Source organism: Syngnathus typhle, linkage group LG2 (genome assembly GCF_033458585.1).
Source record: "Syngnathus typhle isolate RoL2023-S1 ecotype Sweden linkage group LG2, RoL_Styp_1.0, whole genome shotgun sequence".
In the NCBI taxonomy this organism is placed as follows: Eukaryota; Metazoa; Chordata; class Actinopteri; order Syngnathiformes; family Syngnathidae; genus Syngnathus; species Syngnathus typhle.
Genome location: NC_083739.1, coordinates 13,326,167 through 13,352,183, shown reverse-complemented (window position 1 = coordinate 13,352,183; position 26,017 = coordinate 13,326,167). Strand labels below are relative to the sequence as shown.

The 26,017-nt window shown below is 40.2% G+C and overlaps 3 protein-coding genes across 6 annotated transcripts in view; 2 read left to right on the top strand and 1 right to left on the bottom strand.

The window, feature by feature from the left end:
- zmp:0000000926 (uncharacterized) overlaps positions 1–26,017 on the bottom strand; it is a 54,554-nt gene that overhangs the window by 23,072 nt on the left and 5,465 nt on the right. The gene's annotated exons all lie outside the window — the stretch shown is intronic.
- Positions 10,779–18,282, top strand: LOC133145028 (dysbindin-like). Its single transcript, XM_061268106.1, has 4 exons — positions 10,779–11,089; positions 14,114–14,263; positions 14,456–14,605; positions 14,845–18,282. The coding sequence occupies exons 1-4, from the start codon at positions 11,047–11,049 to the stop codon at positions 15,147–15,149; spliced, it is 648 nt and encodes a 215-aa protein (XP_061124090.1). The 5' UTR covers positions 10,779–11,046; the 3' UTR covers positions 15,150–18,282.
- On the top strand, positions 19,087–25,979 carry cdh26.1 (cadherin 26, tandem duplicate 1). Of its 4 annotated transcripts, none has more exons than XM_061268003.1 (19): positions 19,087–19,267; positions 19,785–19,844; positions 19,935–20,024; positions 20,107–20,265; positions 20,330–20,477; positions 20,589–20,758; positions 20,858–20,986; positions 21,080–21,265; positions 21,358–21,623; positions 21,867–22,009; positions 22,094–22,315; positions 22,403–22,624; positions 23,279–23,406; positions 23,481–23,552; positions 23,692–23,736; positions 23,860–23,934; positions 24,394–24,429; positions 24,493–24,564; positions 24,670–25,979. In XM_061268003.1, the coding sequence occupies exons 1-19, from the start codon at positions 19,241–19,243 to the stop codon at positions 24,769–24,771; spliced, it is 2,352 nt and encodes a 783-aa protein (XP_061123987.1). In that variant the 5' UTR covers positions 19,087–19,240; the 3' UTR covers positions 24,772–25,979. The 4 variants fall into 4 exon arrangements, with proteins under 4 accessions (XP_061123987.1, XP_061123980.1, XP_061123970.1 ...); XM_061267986.1 differs by having other exon boundaries at positions 19,090–19,267; positions 24,630–25,979; XM_061267991.1 differs by having other exon boundaries at positions 19,093–19,267; positions 23,282–23,406; positions 24,630–25,979.

Genomic DNA, 26,017 nt, shown 5'->3' with positions numbered 1-26,017 from the left:
CTGTAATCCTATAATGTCAGTAAGCTCACCCGCTGTTGTAATGTTGTGACCACACAATCTTGAAAGAAAAAGTAAAAAAAAAAAGGATTCAGATAAAAAAAATACAGGACTCAGATTACAAAACTCAGCATTTAAACCTCAACAATTAAATGACCTTGACTTAACTTCTAAATCCACTCATTGATAGCTTCTATTACTTTTGATAGTAGCAGGGACGGTTAGATATTCTTTGCCATTCATGCTACATATACATTCATAAGAAGGGATGTAGATTGCATACTTCTCAAGCTTTCAATTTTGTATTCTGGCTTTTACACATGACCATCCTGCCAGGAGCCAAAGCGTCAAATACAAGCATAGTTTCGTTGCGATGAAAGCGAGAAGCGAGTACAAGCTCGTAAACAATGACCATTGCATAACAGTGACCGTCTGAAGAACATCAAGTCAGCAAGATTGAAGCGACTTTGGTTTAAATTTCTGCTTCTTCCTTTCGCTTCCTTTTGTTGCCATGTCTTTCCTTCATCATTGCTTGTACGCGCCGCCTCCAGCTAAAAATACTTGCTGCCCTGTCACTATAACAGATCACCTCCAGAAGAGATCTGCTACCAGCAACGATCGGCGTTTGATGGGGCAACAGCAACACTTGGCGCATGCACACGCGTGTACCCACACATGCCATACACCTCAGATAATAATGTTATTAGATAAGCATTTGTAAATGTTAAGCAAACGCATAAAGCGTGTTTATATGTGCGCGTTAGACAAACAGGTGCAGCTGGCCAAGCTGCTGGAAGGCCAACAGCGTTGGCGTAGTCAATGTGTGAGGTTACACGCAGGCATTCTATCCAACATAGCAGCTATATTGTTTTCCAAGACTGCTCTGTGGTGTGATGGAGACAAAGGGAATAGTCTACATGCGTTTGTGTGAAATGTCTTTCTATGCAGGTGGGAGTTAGATAAATAGTGGGAGTTGACGGGCAACTCTGGCGAGTGGTCAGGAAATGAAATAAACAACAACTTCTCACTCTTGTTTTCACACTTGATGTGCCTCTCGACTGAGTCTCTTGGTGACAGCGTAAGGTGTCACTGTTTGATGGGTCTGAGGTTATTTTTTTGTCTGCTGTTCCCATGGTTACATTGACCAATGATAACCTGCAAAGACTGGAGGTCAAGCTGTCATTTAGAACAGGTCAAAAGGTGTATAAGGTTTGATTTACCGCTATGTGCGCAGTTCAGTCTCTTAATTATCTGCATTTGGAACACAAGTAGGAGGATTCCAAAATATATCACGGCAAAAAAATGAAACACTTTTTGCAGAATTGGGACATTGTCTGCTACGTCGTCGACTTGCACCACTGTTGGATCATCAAAGTCTCCAAACATGGCGACACCGCTTGTTGTTTTAACAGTTTCTCTGCTTAAAACGGTTTGAAAATTGAAAAGTAGTAGAAAAGTACAAATATAGGCTCAGACTACCAATCAATGGAAGCGGTTGTTCTCATTTTGCACTATTTGCGGCCCCTTCAATATCTGCAGAGCATGCGCAATAGGTCACTAACGTACAGCAACTACACTAGGACAACATACAAAACCCTAAACCTACTTCGAAACCCAAACCCAAGTTTAAAGCCCTATATCTGAACTCTAATATTAGTTAAAACCCTACTAGGAAACTTTAATTTGAATCCCTACTACTAATCAATAACCCCAACCCTCATTCTGAAACGCTAACACTAGTTTAAACCCCTAACTTTAGTTTAAAACCCTACTTCAAAACCCTAACTTTAGTTCAACACCTTGACTTCGGTTTGAAACCCTACTGCGAAACTTAACCAATGACCCTAACCCCTATCCTAACCCTAACTTTACACTTTAAAACACACTGTTTCGGCACAGGTACAGGGATTTACGCTGCTATTTTTGATTATTTCAGCAAATGAATATTATTTAGGGATGGTAGAATCACCTTGAAATTGTGCAAGCAAGGCGCGTGAAAAATGGTGCAAACGGAAGAATATGCCCTGTGGTGAGCACTCTATTTCTCTTGTTGTTGTGTTGACAATGACAAGAATCCTGCCTGCAACTTGATGTGATGATTGCAGTACATTTCATTTGTTGTTCTTACTCCCACGTTTTGATGAATTGTCTATTCGAAACACCCCTGCATGCTTCGTCTCATCATGTTGTTTCAAATTGTAAATCTTAAGCGCATCTATAGGCTCCTGGCAGTCTAAGTAAATTGATTTTGCACTTGAAGGGATAATGAATCCAATTTATTCACTCCATTCTTCTTTGAACTGCTCGTTCTATTACCAGCCAACTTGAAAAATGCCATTTCTATGCAATCTAGACTCGTACAGCTGAAAGTGCCAACAATATGCCAACTGCTCCAAAATCAAAAGTGACATTTAAAAATTGCAGCTTGTGAGTGGCACAGTAGCAGGATGACTATGTATTGTTGGCATGGCGATAAGTACCCGTGTACACACGCTGACCCCACTAACACACATAGTAGAAGAAAAGCGCTTAGACAATATGCTTGATTTTCAGGCACAGCCACACATAGAAGCCGGGCCCCCTGAATAAATCTAAATCTAAATCCATACAAAAGCCTCCTGAGAGGCTCAATTTTATATTAAATAATATCAAAACGTTTTGTTAAGCTATTTGTTCACTTTCCAAGACTCTCAAATAAATGATTTGCTTAACTTGTTTACAATAAGCCAGCCTTGTGTTTTTATGCTGTATGCGCACGCAATATAGCCCAAACTACCTGTATTTTCTGACGTCTCATTACCAGAGTGACATTTGTGCTGTCCTGTCGAGCCATCTGGATGCGTCCCACACATGTGAGAGAAACCAGCCTGGGTTTAGATCTGACTCACATCAAACAGCCTCTCTGCCCACACCCGCCTGCACGGGTAAACACATAAACGTTTAATAAAGATGGCCCAGAAAGAGTTGTTTCCAATATGTGACATTTAAAAATCTAGGCAGGGAAGATTGAGACAATTGAGACAAATGTTGACAGAATCTATTCTCAACAACATACTCTCCAATTAAAAGATAGCAGCTGATTGAAAACAGCCTGCAAATCTTGCGGTGAAGTTGGCAAGTTGAAATATCACCGTGTTGGTCGGGGAAAGTCCCCAAAGTGGAAAATGAAATGAAAAGCACTGCTTAGGTCTTCGTTGTCAAAATAAAAGATGGAGGTCTCTTCTTTGCTAAGATGCTAGACTAATATTGTACAAGGAAGATTATTTATTTATTCTGCTGTTAATGAATAAAAAAAACTCCACACAACAATACAAAAAAAATCAACACACAAAAAGCTAGCGTGTCTGCCTCGCAGTCAAGTTGTACTGGGCTCGACTTTCCACACAGGCCTCCCTGTTCAGCGTTTGCGAGTTGCTGTATCGTCAGGTTAAATGAGAAGTCTAAATCAATTCTCGCTCAAACATCAGCTGCAATTCTCTCTGGCTCTATCAGACGCTGTTTGTAAAGTGGCCCACAAGGAAAAGTGCTAAAATGGAGAGGTGATTGTTTTTAGCTTTACTATGCAATATTCTTGCTATTGATTTTAGTTTTGAGATTCATAATGCCATTTGATTATGACCATTACTACTGTTATTAGAACAATGTCCCCATTCAAAAATACATGAAATCAACAGGATTTTGCTTAAACAGTTCCGTGATGGGAAAATGAAGCTTCAAATGTGCTTCATAAACCAATTGTTGTATTTTATGACTGCTCAGAGTGGTACTGTTGATTTAAAAAAGGGCTTTAAGAAATGGAAAGTTCGTGTGCTTTCAGTTCAATGTTGAACAGAGAGTACCATCTTGACTATTCAAAAAATATAACAACTGAAGCAAATTTGAAACTTCATTTTGGAGTGTTTTTTAAACACTCCACAATTCATTGAAATTTGAAAAAGACTGAAACATTTGAGCTCGACTTTAAAAATGGTGACATGAATCAATTGAAAAGAACTCCTCATGTATCCAGCCCACTTATGTCAGGTATATTCAAGAATTAAAAAGGATTCTAAAACACTGCATCTGAAACAATTGAATATTCAGATTTCAGAGCGAGCAGTGACATGCTGAGAGGATGCTATGAATGTCTCTCGACATTTATGAGGAGACCAAATACAGTTTCGCTATGACTGAGTCAGCGCAGTTAAAAAAAACAAAAAAAAACATAAGCGTACAAACCCGCTTCCCTTGCGTGGGTCTGTAAATTTACCATGCTGAATAAATGCTCCTGGTGTGAAGCATGATGCATGTACCCTGTTGGTGTCATTGCTTTACCCTCTGCTGGGAATTCCGGCCTTGAGAGGCAGGCCGAACAAATGTCCATGCTCATGCAGGTACTGGAGTTGAATGTCACTGCCACGTTCACAGACATGCTAAAGCTCTCCTGCATGCGAGGTTTCTCTTTATTCTCCTTCATCTCTCTCGCTCACTCTCCCTCGTTCTCTCTCTCTCTCACCCCCCCCCCCCCACTTCTCTCATCTATATTTGATTGCTCCCACTGTACCAACTTCATTTGCTTTCTGTGAATTATGAATGAGGCACAGAGTGGAGGCGCTTTTTCCTCTCCGCTGGTTTGATCCCCGATTAGCAGCGAACAGTGTTATCTGCACTATTCGCGAGCAGGCATTATGCTTCCGATGTGTGCCACGCGGTGAAGAAACCATGCCATCAAGCACTCTGCCTCACTCAGAGGAGGAATGAGAGCGTGGAAATAAATGTGTTCATTAGCATTCTTTAAAGCAAAGACAAGCATTTTATATTCATTACATGCCCACGGTACACTTGCCAATTTGGTGATAGACACTAGACTAGGATTTAGACGGTCTAAAAGCAGGTCTAAATTGCGGTGCAGGAGTTGTAATACAATTTTGGTTGATTGGGCAAGGCAGAGGCTCACAGATTATTTGCTCTGCTGGTATGTGTGGTGGATGTCATCATGTTTCACTCATAGGAAGTAATTCGTCAAATCTTTTTTTACCCATCATTAGTTTCATCTTATTTTACAATTATTCCGTTCATCTTTAATAGACAAATTTATTTTTACTGTTATTATTTTCATCTTTTTTTACTACTATTATTAACTATTATTAACTGCGGCACAACTGGTTGTGTGTGTGTGTGTGTGTGCTGGTAGGTGTGTGCTGGTAGGTGTGTGCTGTATGTGTGGTGGATGTCATATTCCACTCAGAGATATGACATGAGTCATAGGAAGCAATTCGTCAAATCTATTTTCACCCATCATTAGTTTCATCTTTTTTTACAATTATTACTTTAATCTTTAATAGACACATTTATTTTTACTGTTATTATTTTCATCTTTTTTTAAATATTATTATTAACTATTATTAACTGCGGCACCACTGATGTGTGTGTGTTGGGTCATACAGACGCTTGATATTGAAATCAGTTTCTAAGTGCTCACTTGGCAACGTTACATCATCCGCAAATGAAGATCTCCTGCAAGGACTCCAGTGTGTCCATTGTACTTTCCTTGCCTACCCCGCGCGGAATTCAAAATGAACAAGGGGAGCCGCTTCGATTGCTATGCTACAGTTCTGCTGAGCCCAAAACGAAGGACCTTGTCGCATGAAAATGAACCCGATGACACACATAGGGGTGCATATATTGTACTTTGTTCCAAATCTCAAATCCACATCCACATAAACAAATCTTAACCAGGGCGGAATGCATGTTTTGATGTGCATGCCATGCGATGCACATGACCTGCTCCGCACAGCTCAATGGACTTTTCAAGCCAACACGCACACTCGCTCACACTCAGCTCAGACTTTGCCAAGATTATTAATAGCGTGTTGCAGTCTTGCAATGCGCCCGGGAAGTGCAAGGCAAGCAGTACAAAGACTCAAAGGATGACGTTGGGGTTTTTGGGGTGGGGGTAAGGTTACATCATCACATGTGTCACAATTCCTGGAAAAGCAAAGCTGACACGAGTGTCGTCCTCATTTACTATGCCAACCTCACACACACACACACTCACACACACGAGCCATTCATGAAAACATTGAGATTTGCTGACACAGACATTGCACACAAACAGATAAAAGAGACACATTGTTAGCAGTCTGCCTTTGGACAATGTTTCGTCTAACAGAAGGGTCTCGGTGTGGGCAACAGAGTGCTGATGACACAAAAGCTGTTCAACTTTTTGCTGCCTGATGGAATGGGAGTGTGTGTATTTGGAAAGACCATCGTGGCACTGGCAAGCACGCTAGTGAGAATTTGGAGGATGTGAAGTGAGGACGGCGTGTCCAACTGGATCGCAGGTGTGAAAAGCAACAACATCCTCTTTCTTTTCTCTTTTCCTTCCTGCCACCTCCTCCTCTCGCCTGCCTCTTTTGCTGGCCTCATCTAATAGATAAATGAGACAGGCCTAACACAAAGAGAGTCTCTGGGTGTCTGAAATGTTTGTGTTATCAAGACTGTCTGAGTCAGAACGAGTCTTGAACTGCAGAAGTAGCGACACAAAAGCACGGTTCTAAAGAGAGACCAGAATGGACAGGAGGGGAGGGGTTGAGTGCATGAGAATGAGCGTTGTACAGCAGGGAGTTGATGGAGATGGAGGAAGCTGCAGAGAACAGACGAGCACGAAAGAGAGAATGTGTGAGTGAAATAGAGGGAGAGAGGAGGGGTAGCGTGTAAACAGCAGAGGGTTCACTGAGTTCGGCGCGCAGTCGCTCTGAGAGATGGGCATCAGAAATGGAAGCCCAGGCGGCTGTATAGTGCTGTGTGACTCACGTACTCAAACATACATTCACTTTTATGGTACATATGGACGCAGCCGCTCTGGCATAAGAAACGTTTCAATGCCGTTGAACCATTAAACATGTCCCAGGAGAACATTTGACTACTTACAGAAAATGGGGCTTATTTTTTTGTCATTATCACCATTCAATACATTTTTGTTAGCTTTAAAAGATGACCAAATCACAGCTTCCCTCAAATGCAAATAATGGAAAATATACAGTGATTTTCACATTATGAGCACTTGCGCAATATAAAAACAAGTGTGATAGGTGTCTCAAGTATTTCATCTTTGTAAAAGGTCTTTACCTTCTGAGAGGTATTCATTTCCCATGTTGTTGGACCATGTTAAGTTTGTATGTTAATAACATTAATGAGACCTTTTATTATTATTATTATTTTTGTATAAATAATGACACATTTATTTGCATAGACTTATTTAAAGTTCTAATTAATACCTGGTGTCAGCTTTGCAATTGACTGTATCATCATGTCACTATGTCAACATGGAGACAGATTGACATTCAGTCACTAAGCGGAAAACTGAATAGTTAATTATGCATGGATTTTTTTTATTGGCAAAAAATGAAAAATTCTAAAATTATTTATCATTAAAAATCATCATGTTGACTACATGGATATTTATATTTACACTTTAAAGTATGAGCTACGGAAAAAATCAAAAAGGACCTTTTGCACTTGACCGATGTAATGAAGACATTTTTATTTGCTACCCCATCACACATCAATTCAAAACAATGTTCATGACCACTAAATACATGGTGCCTTTTTTCAAAATTAAAAAAAAAATGCTGTGATGAGTCCAAGTGATACTACTCATTTCAAACAGCTTGTTTCCCCCCGACATGAGTCACTAGATCACATTTAGACACAGAAAAACTTGCGAAACTGACATAACAAAAACACATCACGCAAACCACCTCTCACAGGATGCATCATGCTCCTTTATAGCTTGCTAGGAAATCTAGACAGAGTATCAATCGTCGCCACTATACAGACAAGGTCAAACAATGTGCTTGATTTTTCCTCTTAAGAAGCTGCCACATACTAGTACAGCACTAAGAAAGAATGCTTCAGAAAAAATTGCATGTATAGCCATATACAGTGTCTAATTCATGCTTGCCACTTTTGAGGAACAAAAGCTCCGCCACTGTTGCTTCTCTGTCTTGCAACATTTAGCAAACACCACAGAGATACTGTCTGAAGGCAATCTCAGCAGCAAACACAACACTGTCAGGCAGCCGGAATGCATGTTCGCTCGCGCCTGTGGCACTGGGATGTCTGTTGCCATGGTGATTCCCAGAATAACCCCACACAACAGTGATGTTTGATTGAATAAAGTTTGTGCGCTTCGACTTGATTGTCTCTGAGGGGTCGTCAGAGTCAGGGACACAATTACCTCAACCACTCCCGCCCGCGACACCCCTAAGTGAAATGCGTGTACAACATATATTTTGTTAGAAAGCTGAGATACGGCTCACACATTGAGTTATGGCAAAAAAATAAATAAATGGGCAAGGCACCGTGCACGATGGAACGTTCTTACATGCATGCGCGTATTTATCACAGTGATTCACAAGCCACAACAGAAGCGACACTATAGAGACAACACTGCTTCCCAGGGTAAGCCAGCACTGAGACGTACAGAAAACCTTCAGAATTGATTCAGAAATATGCTGTTTCAATTTGTGTCAGCTCCTGTAAATACACATTTTTTTCTCATTTGTCATGAAAATTAAGGCTAAATAATTTTAGTCTATTTTTATTTTGTTTCATGTATTGAACTAATTCTTTTTTCAAGCGACACTGGAGTGTGCGAGACTACTTCAGCCAGTAGATGTCAGGACTGTGTCACAATTAAACTGAGGGAATTTCAAGTGCGTGTGTATACATTTCTTTTTCATCTCCATTGTTTTCATCATGAAAATAAAACAATATTTTATATTCAACGAGAGAAAACTGCACTCTCTGTATCCTGAATATCAGGAAGCTATTGTATATTTTAAATAGGGAAATAACATTTGAATTTACCATTATTCTACAGTACTTTCTTACAGCCAAGGTTGTTGTGCATTGCTGTATGGATAATGTTGAATTGAGTTTTAACTAAACTTTCAGGCTACAATAAGAAAGAAGAAATAATGTTTCCAAAATGCTAAAAGGAAGCACAAAAGTTACTGCAGATGGGGGTTAAACTCACATCAGAAGAATCTCCCACTGTTCATAAAACCATATTCTACTGTCCAGTGCATATGTATGACAAAAATGCTATTTAAAATATGAATCAAATAGAAGCATACATACAAATATATGCTTTTAATATATTTTACATTTGATCATACATTGTCTATATGTATAAAAGATCCACTGTCCTACCTGACCAAAATATTAGGTACAATAATTCATTTTTTCCACAAAAATCAACTCAGCCATCCAGTCCTAGAAAGCTGATAGCTACAATTTATTGCACCATCAGAATAGAAACACAACACGTAATTTATCGTGTGGCCTTAGACCGCAAAAAGATTCCCAGAAGGTGGTTGAACAACAGAGCCTGTATCTTAAGAGTGACATAATTGGCTGTTGGAGGCCTCTTATTATGGCAGAGACCTGTAGGGGTCCGTGATGCTAAATACGTGTTAACACGCCATGTGTGACGGTTGCTGTGCATCATTGTAGCAATCCATTTGTTGGGATTAGTTCATCTTGGTAATGGAGCCAACCTGTGCATTCATACTGTAATTACACGCTTGAGTATCCATACTGTTGGTTGTGATTAAATTAAAATACTGCAAAAAAAAGTTTTTGATGTTATTTCTGAAGGGTCTAATTCCAATCTCATAGGGCAAAGCAAGAGACGGTTCACACATAGCAATTACTTCGATTTACACACAGCAGAGTGCTGATACGGTATGAAACACAGCTAGTGCAGTTGCAATCTTGGCATGTATATTTAGTTTTCATGCTGAGTATGGATTGCAGAATATAACAAAATGATTCAAAGAACCATTACATTTACTGAGGATCTGGATAAAGTTACACAAGAATGTTTATTTTCACCATTTTACACGTCCATCCCTTTTCCATTTTCCAAATGGCTTGGTCGCGGGTGTGCTAGTTGCTAAGCACTATGTATAGCTAATGCAACTACTTACACAAGATGGTGGGTAGGGAGCACAAAAACCTACAATGTGCTTACTAAAAAGGAACAAAAATTGAATTGAGGCACTTTGTTTGTGTCTGAGTTGTTTTCTTATATACGTTTGCTTAAAATTTACAACTGTTGTCCCAGGCTGTTTTCAGGATAATCTTAACACACATCCAATAAAAAATAAATAAATTATGTTTATTGTTCTGATAAAAGTCAAGTCCTACATTTATTTATTTGTTTATTTATCTATTTATCTATTTAATTATTTATTCCTTCATTCCTTCATTTATTCAATAATATTTCTTCTTCGTATGGAGGAGATGGTTCTTTGAAAGTGTAGTTGTGTTAGCCAACTGACTAGAGTGTCATCTATGGAGGTCAGACCATGGGCCCCGTTAGGATGGCGGTAGATGGGGCAAGGTGTTATAACACGGTCTGCAGTCTGGGGCTCATTTTGTTTACCTCCTCGTGGTGAGCCCTGGAAACTGGATACTGTCTGACATGTCCAGGCTGAAAACGATTCTTCGGAGTGGCTTTCGGGGTGGTGAAAGGATAGACCCTTGGCCTCGAAAGCAAAAAGGTGTTTTAATAATACTAAGGTGTTAATACTATACATTATAAATGCCTCTAACCATATTCCTGTTTGGTATGTTCCTAAAGATTACGTAAAAAGCCTCCTGATCCTATGACCCCCTCATTATTACCAGTTGGTACAGGCCACAATGCCTACTTTCACTCACCCTGTCTCTAAGCTGCTGCACAGTCTGCAAGATTGTGTGTGTGCTTGTGGGAGAAAAAGAGAGAACGGAGAGAGGCGAGGAGAGGGGGGGGGGGGGGGCAACAAGGATGCAAGTGTGAAGCAGCGTGAGGGGAACCGAGAAAGAACGACTGGGGCGATCACAAAGGAGAAAGGGAATCAGCAAGAGCAGATTAATCGTGTAGTTCTAATAGCCTGCTGCTAAAGTGTAGAGATGCAATGAGCAGATGATCTGCTGTGACGCGCGTCCGCATCCTGTCCTGCAGCCTTGACAGGAGGTGACAAGACAAATTGACACACGCCGCGCCAACACTGCATCATGTCATCAACAGGGTCAACCAAACACAACAAACGCCTGGCGTGTAAGTAACCAAATCATATTGTTTGATATAAGTGCGAGATTATGCAATGTGCGCAATTTGTACGTATATCTACTTACTCACCATCTTTCCTTTATCTTTATGTATTCTAATTGACCTGAGCCTACGTACGTTTGATGACTTTGTTTTGCTTGTTCCTAGCTAATGTAAACAAGAACCAGCTCTGTTGAACTTTGGAGCATACAGATTGTACCACTGTTCTAGAAAATATTGATACATTTATTGACTCATCAATAATTTGCTTTTTATTGCCATAAAAGTTTTATCGCAGTTGTTCTGTCAACCTTTCTTGATAGGAGCAAGACCAACATAAAAACAGAAGAGGCGACCAACGTTTTGCTTTTTGAGTAACCTCACCAGTCAAAATATCACTTGACTTATATTTTAGCCTCTTTAAAAGGATAATACTGGTGCATTATATTTAATGTGGAAGGTAGAGCACGTACATAAATGGAGCCTACCGAAAGCCCTCGTTTTTCAGATCGCAGTGGGAAATAGAAGAGCTCTGTTGCATTTAGCTGGATTGATGATCCTTAATGGCTTTGGGAATGTGGATTGAAGTGGCCTGGGAATACACATCATGGCTGGAGATGCAATCACAGTTTGGGGTTTGGCGGGGATTTGGAAATGGAGGGAAAGTGCAGTGGAAATATCAGTACACATTCTATTATTCTAGCGACAAAGACAGTGTTCACATGAAGGAGCGTGTGGTGTTGGGGGTCGTGTGGTGTCATGCTGCCGTTGTGCAGTGATCTCACACATAAATGATTCAGCCTTGATGGTCTGCATTGGCTGTTCAGTCAACAGGGGGGGGGGGGGATTGGCTAATAGCAGTAATACCTAAAGATGATGAGACTGTGCACTGTAGAGAGCTGAGTCTCAATCTCACTAATCCCTTGGGGAGAAATAGAAGCTGCGGGTCGTCTAGGCGGAATTGAGCTGGAGATGGATGAGCTGTCAAATGTGACTGGAGTGAAAATACAATCCCTTTTCCAAACAACAACCTCGTCAGTTTTCCATGAAAGCATAAAAGCAATCACGGGATTTCCTCTTACTCGTCACAAGGGGGATCGAAAGCCTTATCACGTGATTGTTGGGTTCAATAGGAACTTTTGTTCCAAGCTTGCAGTGGCCCAGTTCCTCGGGCCCTTGATCTATGACTGCAGCAATAAAACCACCCAGAGCGGCCAATGACGCATGTTATTAACTGTTTTCATCACAGATACAAGTAAAAGACAGTAGAGAGAGACACACCAATACAGTCTGAATACTCCAGTGAGCAATCAATGCTTATTTTGACAGTAGATCAGGAAGGCACACCAGTTTAGACCCCCGAAATCAACCTCTTGTGAAAGATGTTTATATATTGTGTCACATTCCTCTATGTTGTAAATTGCTAACAGGCAGATCACAACATAGACTTGTCTGAGGACATTTAATTGACAATAGGTCAGATTACATAAAGCTCCATATGATACTCTCATCAATTTGTCTCAGCAAACATTCATGTAGATAGGTCTTGTACGGCAATGCACTATAGAAGGGTGCAGCTGAAGAAGTGTACCAGCATTACATAAGAGTAAGCCTAAGGCTATTATGATTCACGGTGGGCTTAGACGGAGAAGGAATTTAGAAGCCATTGGTCCTGACTCAGATCACAAATGTCATGGGAATTATGTGTCTTCTAAAATATCTAGATAAAATAATGTAACAAAATTGTAACTATATACGTATATAGTATATATATATAGTATATATATATAGTGTATATATTTGTGTAGCTAACGCAAAAGTGAAATCCACAACTTTTTGTTTTGAGGTGGGCAATGGCTGAGCTAGAGGATGGAATCATTTTAATGTTGAAGACGTGTGGATAAAAATCGATTGTTGCATACACCCAAACATTCCAATAGTGGACTCAAAGCCAAGCGCTGCACCTCCTTTTCTTAGTAATGTCTTTTAATATAATGAGGCACTTGGACAATAGCATCACACTTCGACGGCAGCCATCACAGCTTTTCTCGCTTCCTTGACCCGCCACAGTAAATCCTTTCCATGTGACCTGTGTTTAGCAGTCCAGATCAGGATAAAGCAGCAGCCTAACAAGGAATGAACCAGTCGTATCCTAGTACAAGCAAAATGCACTGTGCATTCCAAGGAAACCTGTCTGGCTGCTTATCGATCAAACTCACCCAAATCTCGTTACACTGCTTGCGGCAATAGTTAGAGATGGTTCCAGCAGCTTTAAAATTTAGTCTATTTTTAGCCACTGAATTGTCAAGTATGGAAAAGCTCTTGGAACACCCTGAATTGCAAAGACATATGAACCAAATTCCCAAACAAGCTTTAACACTAGTTTTAACTTTTAAAGGCACATAAAAAAATGGCAGAATATCTACTTGGGTCTGTGCAGAAATTTTGAAACCGTCAGCACAGAAGAAGTGAAGCAAATTTTGATGAAGGTTCTAGCAGCATCCATTTGCTTTGGACTGTGTAAATATGCAAGTTATTCATGGGCACTCACTCATGAAGCAGTACGATGTACATAACACTGGTGCACAGTGCACACTTTCAGACAAGATCACACACGCACGCACATACACGAAAATGCGCTCTTGCACAAACGAATAAGAGCGCTGGTGACATGAGTCAAAGTGTCAGCCCATGCAGCCCAGTGGGGGCAGGCCCAATGTGTCAAGAATAATTTAGCACAGTTACACAACCAAAGCTGGTCAGTTGGGCAAAGCATCATACTAAAAAGGTGGACCTCAGGACAGATCTTCATCTATGTACGGTGGGTATAGTAGAAGGTTCACACCCCACTTCTTAAATAAGCCAGGTTTTTGTGATATAAAAATTAGGTTATGGGATTTTTTTAAATATGTGCATGAATCCACACAAGCATAAGGAGAAATGTAAAAGATTAGAATCCAGAGCCCACTATGAGAAAGGTTGCTATTAGCGTTTGCGAGATGTGTTATAGCGCAACTTATTGTCGTTGTTCAGCGGAGACAGACAACTCCCAGAGAGTGTTGGACAACGAGTCTACGCAGCATCTGAAACTGAGGGACAGACAACGCTTTTTTGAGGAGGTCTACCAGCAAGATGTGGATAACTACCTGCCCTCGGCTCACCTTCAGATTGATAGCAGGAAACGTAAGTGACAGTAGCAACTTTGGTTTAAGAAGAAAATACGCATTGGAGTTTTATAACAAACCACATAATGTAAGTTGATATTCAAGCGATAGAACATAAACAGATAAGCGCCTTAATGGAGCCATTCACATCACAATGCCTCTCACGTATCACACAATGTTGAGCACTTCATAACGCAATTTATGTTTGCAGCCCCCATGGGAAGTATCTCATCTATGGAGGTGAACGTGGATGTGCTGGAGCAAATGGACCTGATGGACATTTCAGACCAAGAGGCCCTAGATGTCTTCCTCAACTCCGGATCAGGAGGAGATGAGGGAGAGATAACATCCCCTCTACCAGGTGCACAGACAAATTCCAAATAACACTTTCAAATAAATACATTCTCTATACATTGCAATATTTTTTGTCTCCTCTAGGTGGCACTCCCTGTTCAACTGACATTGACTTACCAATTTCTAAAACACTTTATTTGAACCAACAGTGCCATCTAGAGAGTCCAAATCTACAACAACTGGTTCATGATGCATTTTTGAAGCTTCATTTTCCTATCATGGGCATTTAAGAGCTTTTGTTTACAGACGCGGAGGATGAAGATGATGAGGCGGATGAAGAGGCCGAGGTTGTCTACAGGGTGTGTCCACCGTTGCAACGGCAAAAAGAAGTTCCCAACGGCTCCAAGTCTCGCATGTCATCGACATCATCGAGCTCCAGCGATGCGAGCGTAGGCGGAGCAGACACACCTGTAATCCAGTCGGATGACGAAGAAATCCATGCTGACACCCAACTGCTGACCTCTGTTCCCCATACTAGGGATGAAGAAACAGAGGACGAGGACGAGGAGGAGACATGCCTTCTGACTAAATCCAAACAAAGACTGAAATAGAGACAAGCTGTCCTCTCACTCTCTCATTTCATTTGCAGAGAAAACCGAGCATGATTCACCTGCTGTGATTTGTCCCCTTTGAAAACGTGTCGGTATTTATGCAAAAAGTGTATTCTTTACAACTTAAAATATACATTTTCCATCTATTTGTTAATTGGAACAAAACTGCCGGTTGAAGTTTGTGCTCTATGTTTCCGGATATTTAATGCAAATTATACTGTAGGAGTTTTTCACCGCCGACACATTGAAATATTCTGGCTGCTTGCTGCCTGAGGAGAATCTCCCTCCTGCTCATTTTGACTTCAAAGCAGCCATGGTAAACAAGGAAGGAAAGATGTATGAAAGTGCATCTTCACTTTGTAGGTTTTAAAAAAAAATTAATATAGCAAATAATAATAAACACAAAACCCAATCTGTGGTGGGTTCTTCAATAATGTAAATAACTTAAGTCAAGATAACTATTTTTTTTTACTGGTTGAAATAGCTCCGATGTAGTAAAAGTTAACTCTATTCTCATGCCTTAGTCATAGCAGGTTTCATGTTGCCATTACGCATCATTTTCAAGATTCAAGATTCAAGATTCAAGAGTTTTTTATTCGCCATGTTTGAGCGTGCCAAACAAGGAATTTGACTTCGGTAGAAACACACCCTCTGTTCAACATTTAGGTGACTAACAACATTCAGGACATGTGAATAATGCAAAAACAGTGTAGACAAATTCAAGAAGGTGTGAGGAGCAGGATGTTATTGCACAGTAATGTCTCTGAGACTCTATGAGTGGTGTGAGTTCATCAGAGCAACAGCCTGGGGGAAGAAGCTGTCTCTGTGTCTGCTGGTTTTGGCGTACCGAGCTCTATAACGCCGTCCGGAGGGGAGTAGTTCAAACAGACTGCAACCCGGGTGAGAAGGGTCTGTAGAGATGTTCCTTGCCCGATTCCTGGTCCTGGACAGGTACAAGTCTTGGATAGATGGGAGGTTGATTCCAATGATCTTTTCTGCAGTTCTGATTGTCCGTTGTAGTCTGTGCTTGTCTTGTTTGGAGGCCGATCCAAACCAGACAGTGATGGAGGTGCAGAGGACAGACTGGATGATGGCAGTGTAGAAGGTCTTCAGAAGCTCTCGCGGCAGGTTGAACTTCTTGAGCTGTCTCAGGAAGTACAGCCTCTGCTGGGCCTTCTTCCGGACAGAGTCTATGTGGCCGGTCCATTTCAGGTCCCGAGAGATTGTGGTTCCCAGGAACTTGAAGGTGTCTGTGGAAAGAATAGTATTACTGCGGATAGTGAGGGGTAAAAGTGGTGAAGGGTCTCGCCTGAAATCCACTGTCATCTCCACGGTCTTGAGCGGGTTCAGCTCCAGATGGTTTTGACTGCACCAGTGGACCAGCCGCTCCACCTCCTGTCTGTACGCAGTCTCATCACCGTCCTGGATCAGTCCGATGAGAGTGGTGTCGTCTGCATACTTCAGGAGCTTCACACGAAAAACATGGGTATGTTTCATTCCTAACACTGTCACGAATGGCACTCAAGTTTTGTAGCAATCGGTATGGGCCGTAATTTCTATTTTGCTTCACCAAATTTGCTAATTCATTTCTTCTCAATTGCTGTTCAGAGCAGTTATTTTTCTAAATTCCCTAAAGGTTTGGTAAAATTTCCGGCTGCGACTGTAAATACAGATTTTTACACAAAAATTATTTTTCAATAAATGTATTGGTGAAACTCAACATTTGAATCACTGCCAAAACCCTCTGATGACTATTTTAGCGATACTTGGTTGGCTTTTGTTAAAGTGGTAAATACGGGTTCTGCAATGTATACAATTCGATAAATCTCAAAAAAAGACCGTTAATTATTAATGTGGTTAAACTGAGAAAAATGATAGAAGTCATCATGAAAAGCTGATAAGGTGCATTTGAGGCTCAGCATCGATCTATCATTTGCTTTTAAAGACTGAATATTGTCGTTATAATCTGTACGGCAAAAATAATGATCTGATCATATTTGCATTATTCATGATTTTACATCTTCACCACAAATAATAAGCCTGACCCTTGCTGCCAAACAGCACAAAAATAAAATGTGCATCTGTTTAATGTATTAAAACTTTCTTAAACAATCTTCTGAAACAAAGTAGTATATCCAAAAACACATTTCATTGAGCGAGCGGTAAAACCAGTTGTGAATGCATGCCTTTTTGTGACTATATGCCTTTCTGTTGTGCAACATCACTGTGTTGCAAGACTCGACTCAACCGATACCTGTTATTAATGGATAAGTACTTAATCTGACATGTTGTCCCTCTCCTCTGTGTGAAAAGACTTTTGAACAAAGCCCGTGATGACAGTGTGTATGAATTTGAGTGGTGCAGGAGAATATGGAACCGGGGAGCTCAACTGAACTTCAAGAGTTCAAGAGTTCAAGAGTTCAAGAGTTTTTTTATTCGCCATGTTTGAGCGTGCCAAACAAGGAATTTGACTTCGGTAGAAACACACCCTCTGTTCAACATTTAGGTGACTAACAACATTCAGGACATGTGAATAATGCAAAAACAGTGTAGACAAATTCAAGAAGGTGTGAGGAGCAGGATGTTATTGCACAGTAATGTCTCTGAGACTCTATGAGTGGTGTGAGTTCATCAGAGCAACAGCCTGGGGGAAGAAGCTGTCTCTGTGTCTGCTGGTTTTGGCGTACCGAGCTCTATAACGCCGTCCGGAGGGGAGTAGTTCAAACAGACTGCAACCCGGGTGAGAAGGGTCTGTAGAGATGTTCCTTGCCCGATTCCTGGTCCTGGACAGGTACAAGTCTTGGATAGATGGGAGGTTGATTCCAATGATCTTTTCTGCAGTTCTTTTCTTCTTGTTCATATGTTGCCATCCATCATTATAGAGAATGTGACCCATTTGTCAACTGCACTGTTACTATGTGTTACAACTTGTGCAGTTATTGAAAGTAGACTTTGATGTCATGCTGCAATAAGTAAGTATGTGGTTGTGGATTTAAAGATGTGTATGAACGTTATTCAACTCACCAAGTTGGGGCATTTCCCAACACCTTGCAATCAAATTTTATGTGCATGTTCTTTCCTGTTTGGATGTTTTGCTCTCGTATGAATAAAAATGACAAATTTTAAAAATTAACATGACTATTGACATTTTATTATTATTGTTATTGTTTTATTAGATTTGTTTTTTCCTGCTTCAGACATCTCCTCAAAACACAGTTGCCCGTAAATTCTAGTCCTACAATTCTGCCCAAAAAAAAAAGACTGTACACTATGCAGGAGATGCAAGAATTTCCTCTCTCATATTCGTCCTACTTGCTTTAAAAGGCACTTAAAGCGACATACAAGTAAAACGCAATACCACATAGATAGGCATAAGCAGTCAGGGCCTAATAGTGACCGCCGTTTTGTTTACTTTGGTTTTACAAGTTTGTAATAGTTTATAGTTATATAGTTTTATAGATTAGTTTTATTTCCATATTATTGGCGCCACTGCTTGTTTTCACTCCACAGACGCATGAGGCAGACATACTGAGCATTATAGTAACAAAAATAAAGCATATATTTTTGTTACGCATAAATAGCCCAAAGCCTCTTGATAGATCTGGACCAGTTTCTCAACCAAGACACCTCTTCTAGACAGATGGTACTTTCCTCAGTGTAGGAAATAAAACACGATGCGACCTTTGCTCCGATGTGATTCACAAGAATAAAATACATTTCAGTATTTGCCTATTTGTACAGCTGATACAGACCTACATACAAAGAAGTTACCTGATCTGACCCGAATGGAGTGCAGCTGAGCTGTGAGTATTATTTCTCAGAATAAAGGTATACAGCTCAGTTAACATTAACACCAGGACATGAACACTTCTCAGATATGAAAACACTCAACACACACGCATAGCCGTACAACAACCCTAACTACATAGGAGGTGAGTGTACGTAGCAAGATCCCACAATAAATACTGCGCCTGTGCGCAAACACTCCTTTGTCGAGTGAAGCAACTGCCTGCCTGCAGGCGCAGTGTGTTCTTGTGTATCAACGCTGATTACAAGACCATCACAGAGGACAGCAAGTAGGGAGGATCAGGATGAAGACCTTTTCCGTGCTTTTGCTGGTAGGCATTCTAATTTTATGAAGCATAACCTTGATTTCCCTGAATTCAAAATATGTTTCATCAACAATGCCACCCTAAAAAAAAAAAAAAAAAGGACCACAAATCCATAGGTAAACTTGTAAAGATTGTTTTGACGCAGAAAGAATGTAATTGATTAAATGTAGTCGTGGAAATCAGATTTTCTGCATAGATGTGTGCATTATTTTTTGTTGCTAGTAAATTTTGTTGAAAACATGTTGGAAAAAAAAATTCCATCAGGAAAAAGTGTTTGCAACCGTTTGCAATCTTTTAGGAACACTAACAAAATACCAATATTGGTATGCTTGCAAGCACTCGCGGCTTAGTGAGATATGGACTTTAATACGCAAAGCAATTTAAAATCAGGAAAAGGGGAAAATTATTTTTAAGAGGATTACTTTATTACTTTACTAAAATGCTAACATTTTCAGGAGCATGAATTATTTCCAAGATGGTCTTGACTGAGCTCAGTTATATTTGGGTTCACTTGTTTCTGTAGACTTTCGTCACATCTGCAGCAGCCTCTCAGAGAGGAAACAACATCCAGCTCGGCAAGCGGGTAACTTTCAATTATAGAATTCTGTAAAAAACAAACGTTTGACATGGAATATGAACTATATGGTGTTTATGTTAAATGTGTGTCCAACAGAACATTTTGGTACGTTCCAAAAGGTGGGTTTTGACGACAATTGAATTGGTTGAGGAAGACCCAGGGCCTTACCCCAAAGAAGTATCTCAGGTGAACTTTGAGAACAAAACCAAGTCAGCAGAGCCAAACCAACTGCCAAAGTCTCAACTCAATTTGTTTTTCTTTTTTATAGGTATTCAACGACAAGACATCCCAACACAATAACCACAAATATGTTATAAGAGGAATGGGCGTGGATGAGGAGCCACTGGGCGTCTTCACGCTTGATGAGAAAAGCGGAATCATCTACGCCCACAAACCCATCGACAGAGAGGAGCATAGTTTCTTCCATGTGAGCTCAAACTGCATCATGAATTTACTTGACTTTTAACTTTACGACACGTATTCATCTACAGATCAAGTTCGACATTTTGGACAAACAAACGGGTAGAGCAATAGACCGAGAATTAGCATTTGACGTTGCCATAAAAGACATCAATGACAACGCACCCAAATTTATTCTTCCGCAAATGAGCGCTGATGTCAGGGAGGACACAGCGGAGGGTGAGTTTCGCCTCCAGTCATTGAACTCATATTACAGTAACTGTATAGTTATTCTATTCATCTATTTCTTGTGTGTGTGTGCGTGTGTCATCCCTAAAATCCCATACCAAGGCTACTTGCCAATTAGAATCGAGGTCATTGACCCTGATCAAGAGAACACCCCAAACTCTACAGTCACCCTGAGTGTGATATCACAATCCCCGCAAGTTCCTAAAATTGACTTACACCAGATTGATCCCCAAATGGCTCAACTTACATTTAAAGGGTGTTTTGACTACGATGTAAGTGTCACTGACTTTTTCTCCCGATGATTAGATTTGAAAATACCCAGAGTAATTTCTCTAAGTGACATGCATATATTTGTGTTATTCATATTTCAGAAATTCAAGAAATATGAAATAGTGCTTCAAGCGAATGATCACGGAAAACCCTCTTTGTCCTCCACCGCTGTTGTCACTCTCAATATTATTGACGCCAACAATCATCCACCAATATTCAAAGCAAGGAAGGCAAGGATGTTTGTTAATACTATCACAAATCAATTCACAACTCATAAAAATAAACTTTGTATGCTAATGGATACAAATATTCTTCCTGTTCAGTATCAAGGTGAAATCCCTGAAATGGTCGAACGGGGCAATGTTTTAAGACTTGCAGTAGAGGACAAAGACACCCCAAAAACTCCTGGCTGGAGGGCCAAATACTTCATCATCAAAGGAAACGAGGAAAACAATTATAAAATTGAAACTGACCCTGACACTAATGAGGGGATTCTGAGTGTTATCAAGGTACACACACACACACACACACACACACATTTTTTCCTTCAACCTTCAGATGCACCAGATCTGATGACATTGCAACTGTGCGTGTCCTCCAGGGTAAAGATTTTGAGAAATCAACCATTACAAATCTGCAGATTGGGGTAGAGAACGAGGAGCCACTATTTGTATGTCAAGACGCAGCGTCCAAGAACAAAGGCGGCGTTGATTCAGTTAACGTTACGATGAAAGTGATCGATGTCAACGACCCACCTCAGTTTGACAAAGATTCAGTTGATATATACGAGAAGGAAGAGGAGGAGCCGGGAAAGTTGCTATACACTCCAAAAGTTCATGATGCTGATTCGGATGTATCCAAAATTAGGTTGGTGTCAATCAGCATGCCTTGTGAAATAATAATCACACTTAACACTGGGAAATAACTATTTCATGCACAAAAGTAAATTTGTACGTTTAATAATATTGATGCAAAAATGACAAGGGAAGGGGTAAAACATGAGCCGAGAAAAAAAACACAATTGCACTTTTATGGGTATTAGTTTTTTAAATGCTAATTGTTATTTCTGATACCGCACATACACATGGTGTGGATACTTTTTTTTTTTAGGTATGTCTTGTTAGACGACCCTGCTGATTGGGTGACCATTGATAAAACATCAGGAAAAATCACAACCACTAAGAAGATGGACAGAGAGTCACCGTTTGTTCACAATGACATTTACAAAATATTGATTGCAGCAATAGATGATGGTATAAAGAAAAATGCAATTTGGTCTCTGGTGAAAACAAAAACCAATGAAACAAGTGACTATTTTTTTTTTTGCTGTAACCAAGGTGAGCCTCCAGCCACAGGCACAAGCAGCATCTTGGTTCGCCTTGTAGATATCAACGACAACAAGCCAAAGTTGCGCAATAATAGTGTGACAATGTGTGGAAACAAGGCCATGCTTGCTCCAAAGGATCTGGACTTGGATCCTTACAGTGGGCCCTTCACCATCTCACTAAAAAGTAATGATGCAAGACAATTACAGCGATGGAAAGTGGAGCCTAGCTCGGGTAAATTATTTGTCTTGTTTTTAAAAAAAAAAAAAAAAAAAGGAAAAAATTCAAATTGACATACAAGCGCATATTTGGCTTTACCAGGTGAGGAAGTCGGGCTACTTAGCCTGAAGACACTCGCTTATGGCAATTACTCGGTGCCCCTCGTGATTGAAGACCAACAGGGCATAACTGGAGAGGAGACTGTTGTTGTAACCGTGTGCGACTGTGAAGGAGGAAATGTGTGTCGTCATAAAAAGCCGGTCTCGGCAAGTCTGGGACCGGCTGGCATTGGACTCATCATTGCAGCACTGCTTTTGTTTTTGTGTGAGTATTTTCATATTTGGCTACAACTGTGCTTAAAAGTAAAAAAAAAAAATACTGAATGAAGTAGAATTGTAATTTACAAGTTTAATTACTTAATGAGTCCCCCCCCCCCCTCCATAAATCAATCAAGAGATTGGTCATAATCCAGCCTGTTAAATTTTAAAATCCATCCATCTATTTTCTATACTGCTTGTCCAGTTTAGGTTCACAGGAATATTTAAATCAAACTGTGCATTTTTGTAGGAAAGGCTTGGAAAAATCCTTTTACTCTTCACGCTTGATTGTAAGCATGGAAAATAAAGATTTGCTTATGAGATCAATTTAGTATGGACACATTTCAGAGTCCTGACCTCAACTCTAAAAACTAAACTCTAGAACGATCAACTACAACAGCGATAGTGAGTCAAACATCACCGGCAGCTAACATCACAAACGCTCTCCTGGATAAAAAAACAAAACAAAACAAAACACAGAAGTGCATTATTTCATGGATTCCTACTTTTACCAAGAAAAATGAAAATGACCCTGCATTTGCAAAAACAAGTTATGGAAATGATATAATTTGCAATATGCCCCAGGCAGTGTCAGAAGTCCTTGCTATCGCTGAGCAACATGTCCTTCGAAAAAACACAGATGCTTTGTCTTTTATGTCAGCAGTAATCTTCTTCATCTTGAAGTGTGAATGTGGAAAACAGTTCAAGCATTTAGACGAGATACATCAAGATGAAGGTCACCAGACCTTAATCAAGTACAACCAAGAAGCAGGAGGCGCAGAATGCAAGGTGTGTTTCTATTTTTGCCGATTGTGTACTGTGGCTGCTAATTAGACATTTATTTTATGATGCCCCTCTACTAGACTGCGCCATCTTTGCTGCTGACACCTTCAAAGGACTTTGTGATAAATGGACTAAAACAGGAAACGATGCAGGTAATCGTTCATCTGTCCTACTATTTCCTCATCGACCACCTCAGAGATGAATAACGGGCCGCAGGAAAACAAATACGATCACCACCATAACTTATTCTCAAATATTTGCTTTATTCTATTTTTCTTTCCATCCATCCAGATGGCTAGGATGACTCCGGTAATGATTGAAGACAACTTAGGGATGGTGAGTAACAAGGCAAAACTACTTTTCGGTCATTATACAAAATAATAGCACATTTCATGATGGTGACACAAGAATTTCATGTCGAAATGGTATTGACCTAATTTTAATATATTTGCCCAACAGATGAACTCTGACATGGCATCTATGGGCCAACAATATCACAGAGAGTCTTTCCGAGGCAACAACGGGTGCAACATAGTGAGTATTTACAGCCAGATTATTAACTATATTGGTGTTTGTGACTGCAGTAAACAGGCCAGGTTGCATCATGTCAGATTTTTTATGTAAATCAAATCATTCTCCGTTTTATCTTTTTTATTTCAACTTCAGACGCAACAAATTACTTTATAATCACAAAATAATGATCCATAGTCTTTTTGATTCATAGTCTTCAGCGGGCCACTTGTGATTGATTTTATGAGACAATGCTTCAGGACAGTTTAAATTCAGACGCAGGCCAAATTTGGCCCGCGGGCCGGAATTTGGTCTACATATAAGGCAACCCTGACTATAAGGCGCACTGTCGGCTTTTGAGAGAATTTGAGGTTTTTAGGTGCGCCTTATAGTCCGGGAAATACGGTACACATTTCCAGACAGGGTAAAGCCAGGTCAATGAAGACTGAATATCTGAAGTATTCTTAATGTTCTTTCTTTCAGTACGCTACACAGTCCGCAAACAAGAACATGTACCAGGTAAGTGTGACATTAACAATCATTTGAGGTCTCTTGGGACCACATATGGACTTTTGTGATTAGAGAGGCTCATTGCCATATCAACGGGCAAGCAGCTGGCTGACCCATCCTAACATTTCAGATTACCTCAACAAGGTAAGAAAGATTTTTGCATTACATCACAAAATGGCACACATGTATTTCAATTTGCATACCCACAGAGACTGCGTATAATTGACGGAAACCCTGTCGACCACCCAGAATATCAACCGCATGCCTACGTCTATGAGGGAGAAGATAGCAGGTGTCGATCACTGGATGAGCTGTCTTTCAGCATCCGTGGAGAGGACTTTGAGTTTTTGAATGATTTGGGACCAAGGTTTAAGCCATTGGGGAGCATATGCAACCAAATTATGCAGGAAAAAAGCATGGAAATTTAAAAAGGGCTACATTGGACAATTATGTATTTGTTTGAAGTAATTACTGGCACCTTAGCATGTGAAGCCTTGTTGCTGCCTGGGGTGAGCACACGTGGTTGAAAAACCGGTCACCGGTTTGGGTTGGGAGGGGGGATAGCTCGGAAGCTTGTTGCTGGTTGGCCTCGATATACATTACATCAGGCATCTGTTACGTTGTATGGAAATATTTGTTATTGGGATGGGGTGGGTGACCCTTACCCTGAACCCCCCCCCCCCCCCCTGTCTCACACCATTGTTGCTAATTATGTTGGTAGCAAAATAAGAATTATTCTTTCCAAAAATGTAACTTTGTTCTGGAAAGAATTTCTGCATGAGAAAAGAAGACTAAATACACTTTTTGTATACTTTCCAACTTGATTTGCATGAGAATAGGTTGAATTGCTTGTCTTTTTATTTTATTTAGGGTGCTCATTTTGTATTATTTCTATATCGTGGGAGTTTGAGTTCTCTCCGTGCCGGTTCTCAGGACAGCGGTATTTTCAAGCATACATTTGTTTATAAAAGCACATTTAACTAAATTGGTGTTTATTTTGACCAACCCAGGGGTGTATGTACCCAAGGTGTGACTCCAGCACTCCCTCAACCCCAGTGAGGAAAAACGGCTCAGAGAATCGATGGAATTTGACGTCCTATAGAAATAATCAGAGCAGATTCGGGATGGTGGTGATTCTGATTATCAGATGGTCTTTCATATTGACACTGTCTTTGTTCAGTATACAAACGCACTCGCCACACCTAGCAGTTATGTTTTGAGTTCGCTGTTAATCAGCATCTCACTCCAATACTAACAAAATTCATTCATTGCACCTGACTCATATCATGAATGTTTATTTTAGAAATAACTAACTGCTGTCTGTGGTGAAGGTGTAATAGGTACATGTCAGAATGACGTCTGAGTCATGCCAAGCGTTTTCTTTTCACACTGTTTGAATAATACTGCTGATGACATGAAGGAAACTTTAATCTTGGATTAAAAATTAACAACTCTCCAGTATACTGACGCACCTTTAAATTGACAGTAAAGTTTTTTTTTCATTGTGACAAAGCACTTGAGATTCTTTGGAAATTCAATAAAAATGACTTAAGTAATCAGTTGTTGACCTTTGTTGTTGGTTTTTTTACATATTCAG

What these genes read in the sequence shown, in the direction of transcription:
- cdh26.1 (XM_061267986.1), top strand. Translation starts at nt 19,241, where the DNA reads ATGAAGACCTTTTCCGTGCTTTTGCTG. An exon ending in GGATTCTGAGTGTTATCAAG is followed by an intron (nt 21,266 to 21,357) that starts GTACACACACAC and finishes CGTGTCCTCCAG; the next exon opens with GGTAAAGATTTTGAGAAATC. An exon ending in CAGGAGGCGCAGAATGCAAG is followed by an intron (nt 23,407 to 23,480) that starts GTGTGTTTCTAT and finishes CCCCTCTACTAG; the next exon opens with ACTGCGCCATCTTTGCTGCT.
- LOC133145028 (XM_061268106.1), top strand. Translation starts at nt 11,047, where the DNA reads ATGTCATCAACAGGGTCAACCAAACACAACAAACGCCTGGCGT. An exon ending in TCAGATTGATAGCAGGAAAC is followed by an intron (nt 14,264 to 14,455) that starts GTAAGTGACAGT and finishes TTATGTTTGCAG; the next exon opens with CCCCCATGGGAAGTATCTCA. An exon ending in GATAACATCCCCTCTACCAG is followed by an intron (nt 14,606 to 14,844) that starts GTGCACAGACAA and finishes TTTTGTTTACAG; the next exon opens with ACGCGGAGGATGAAGATGAT.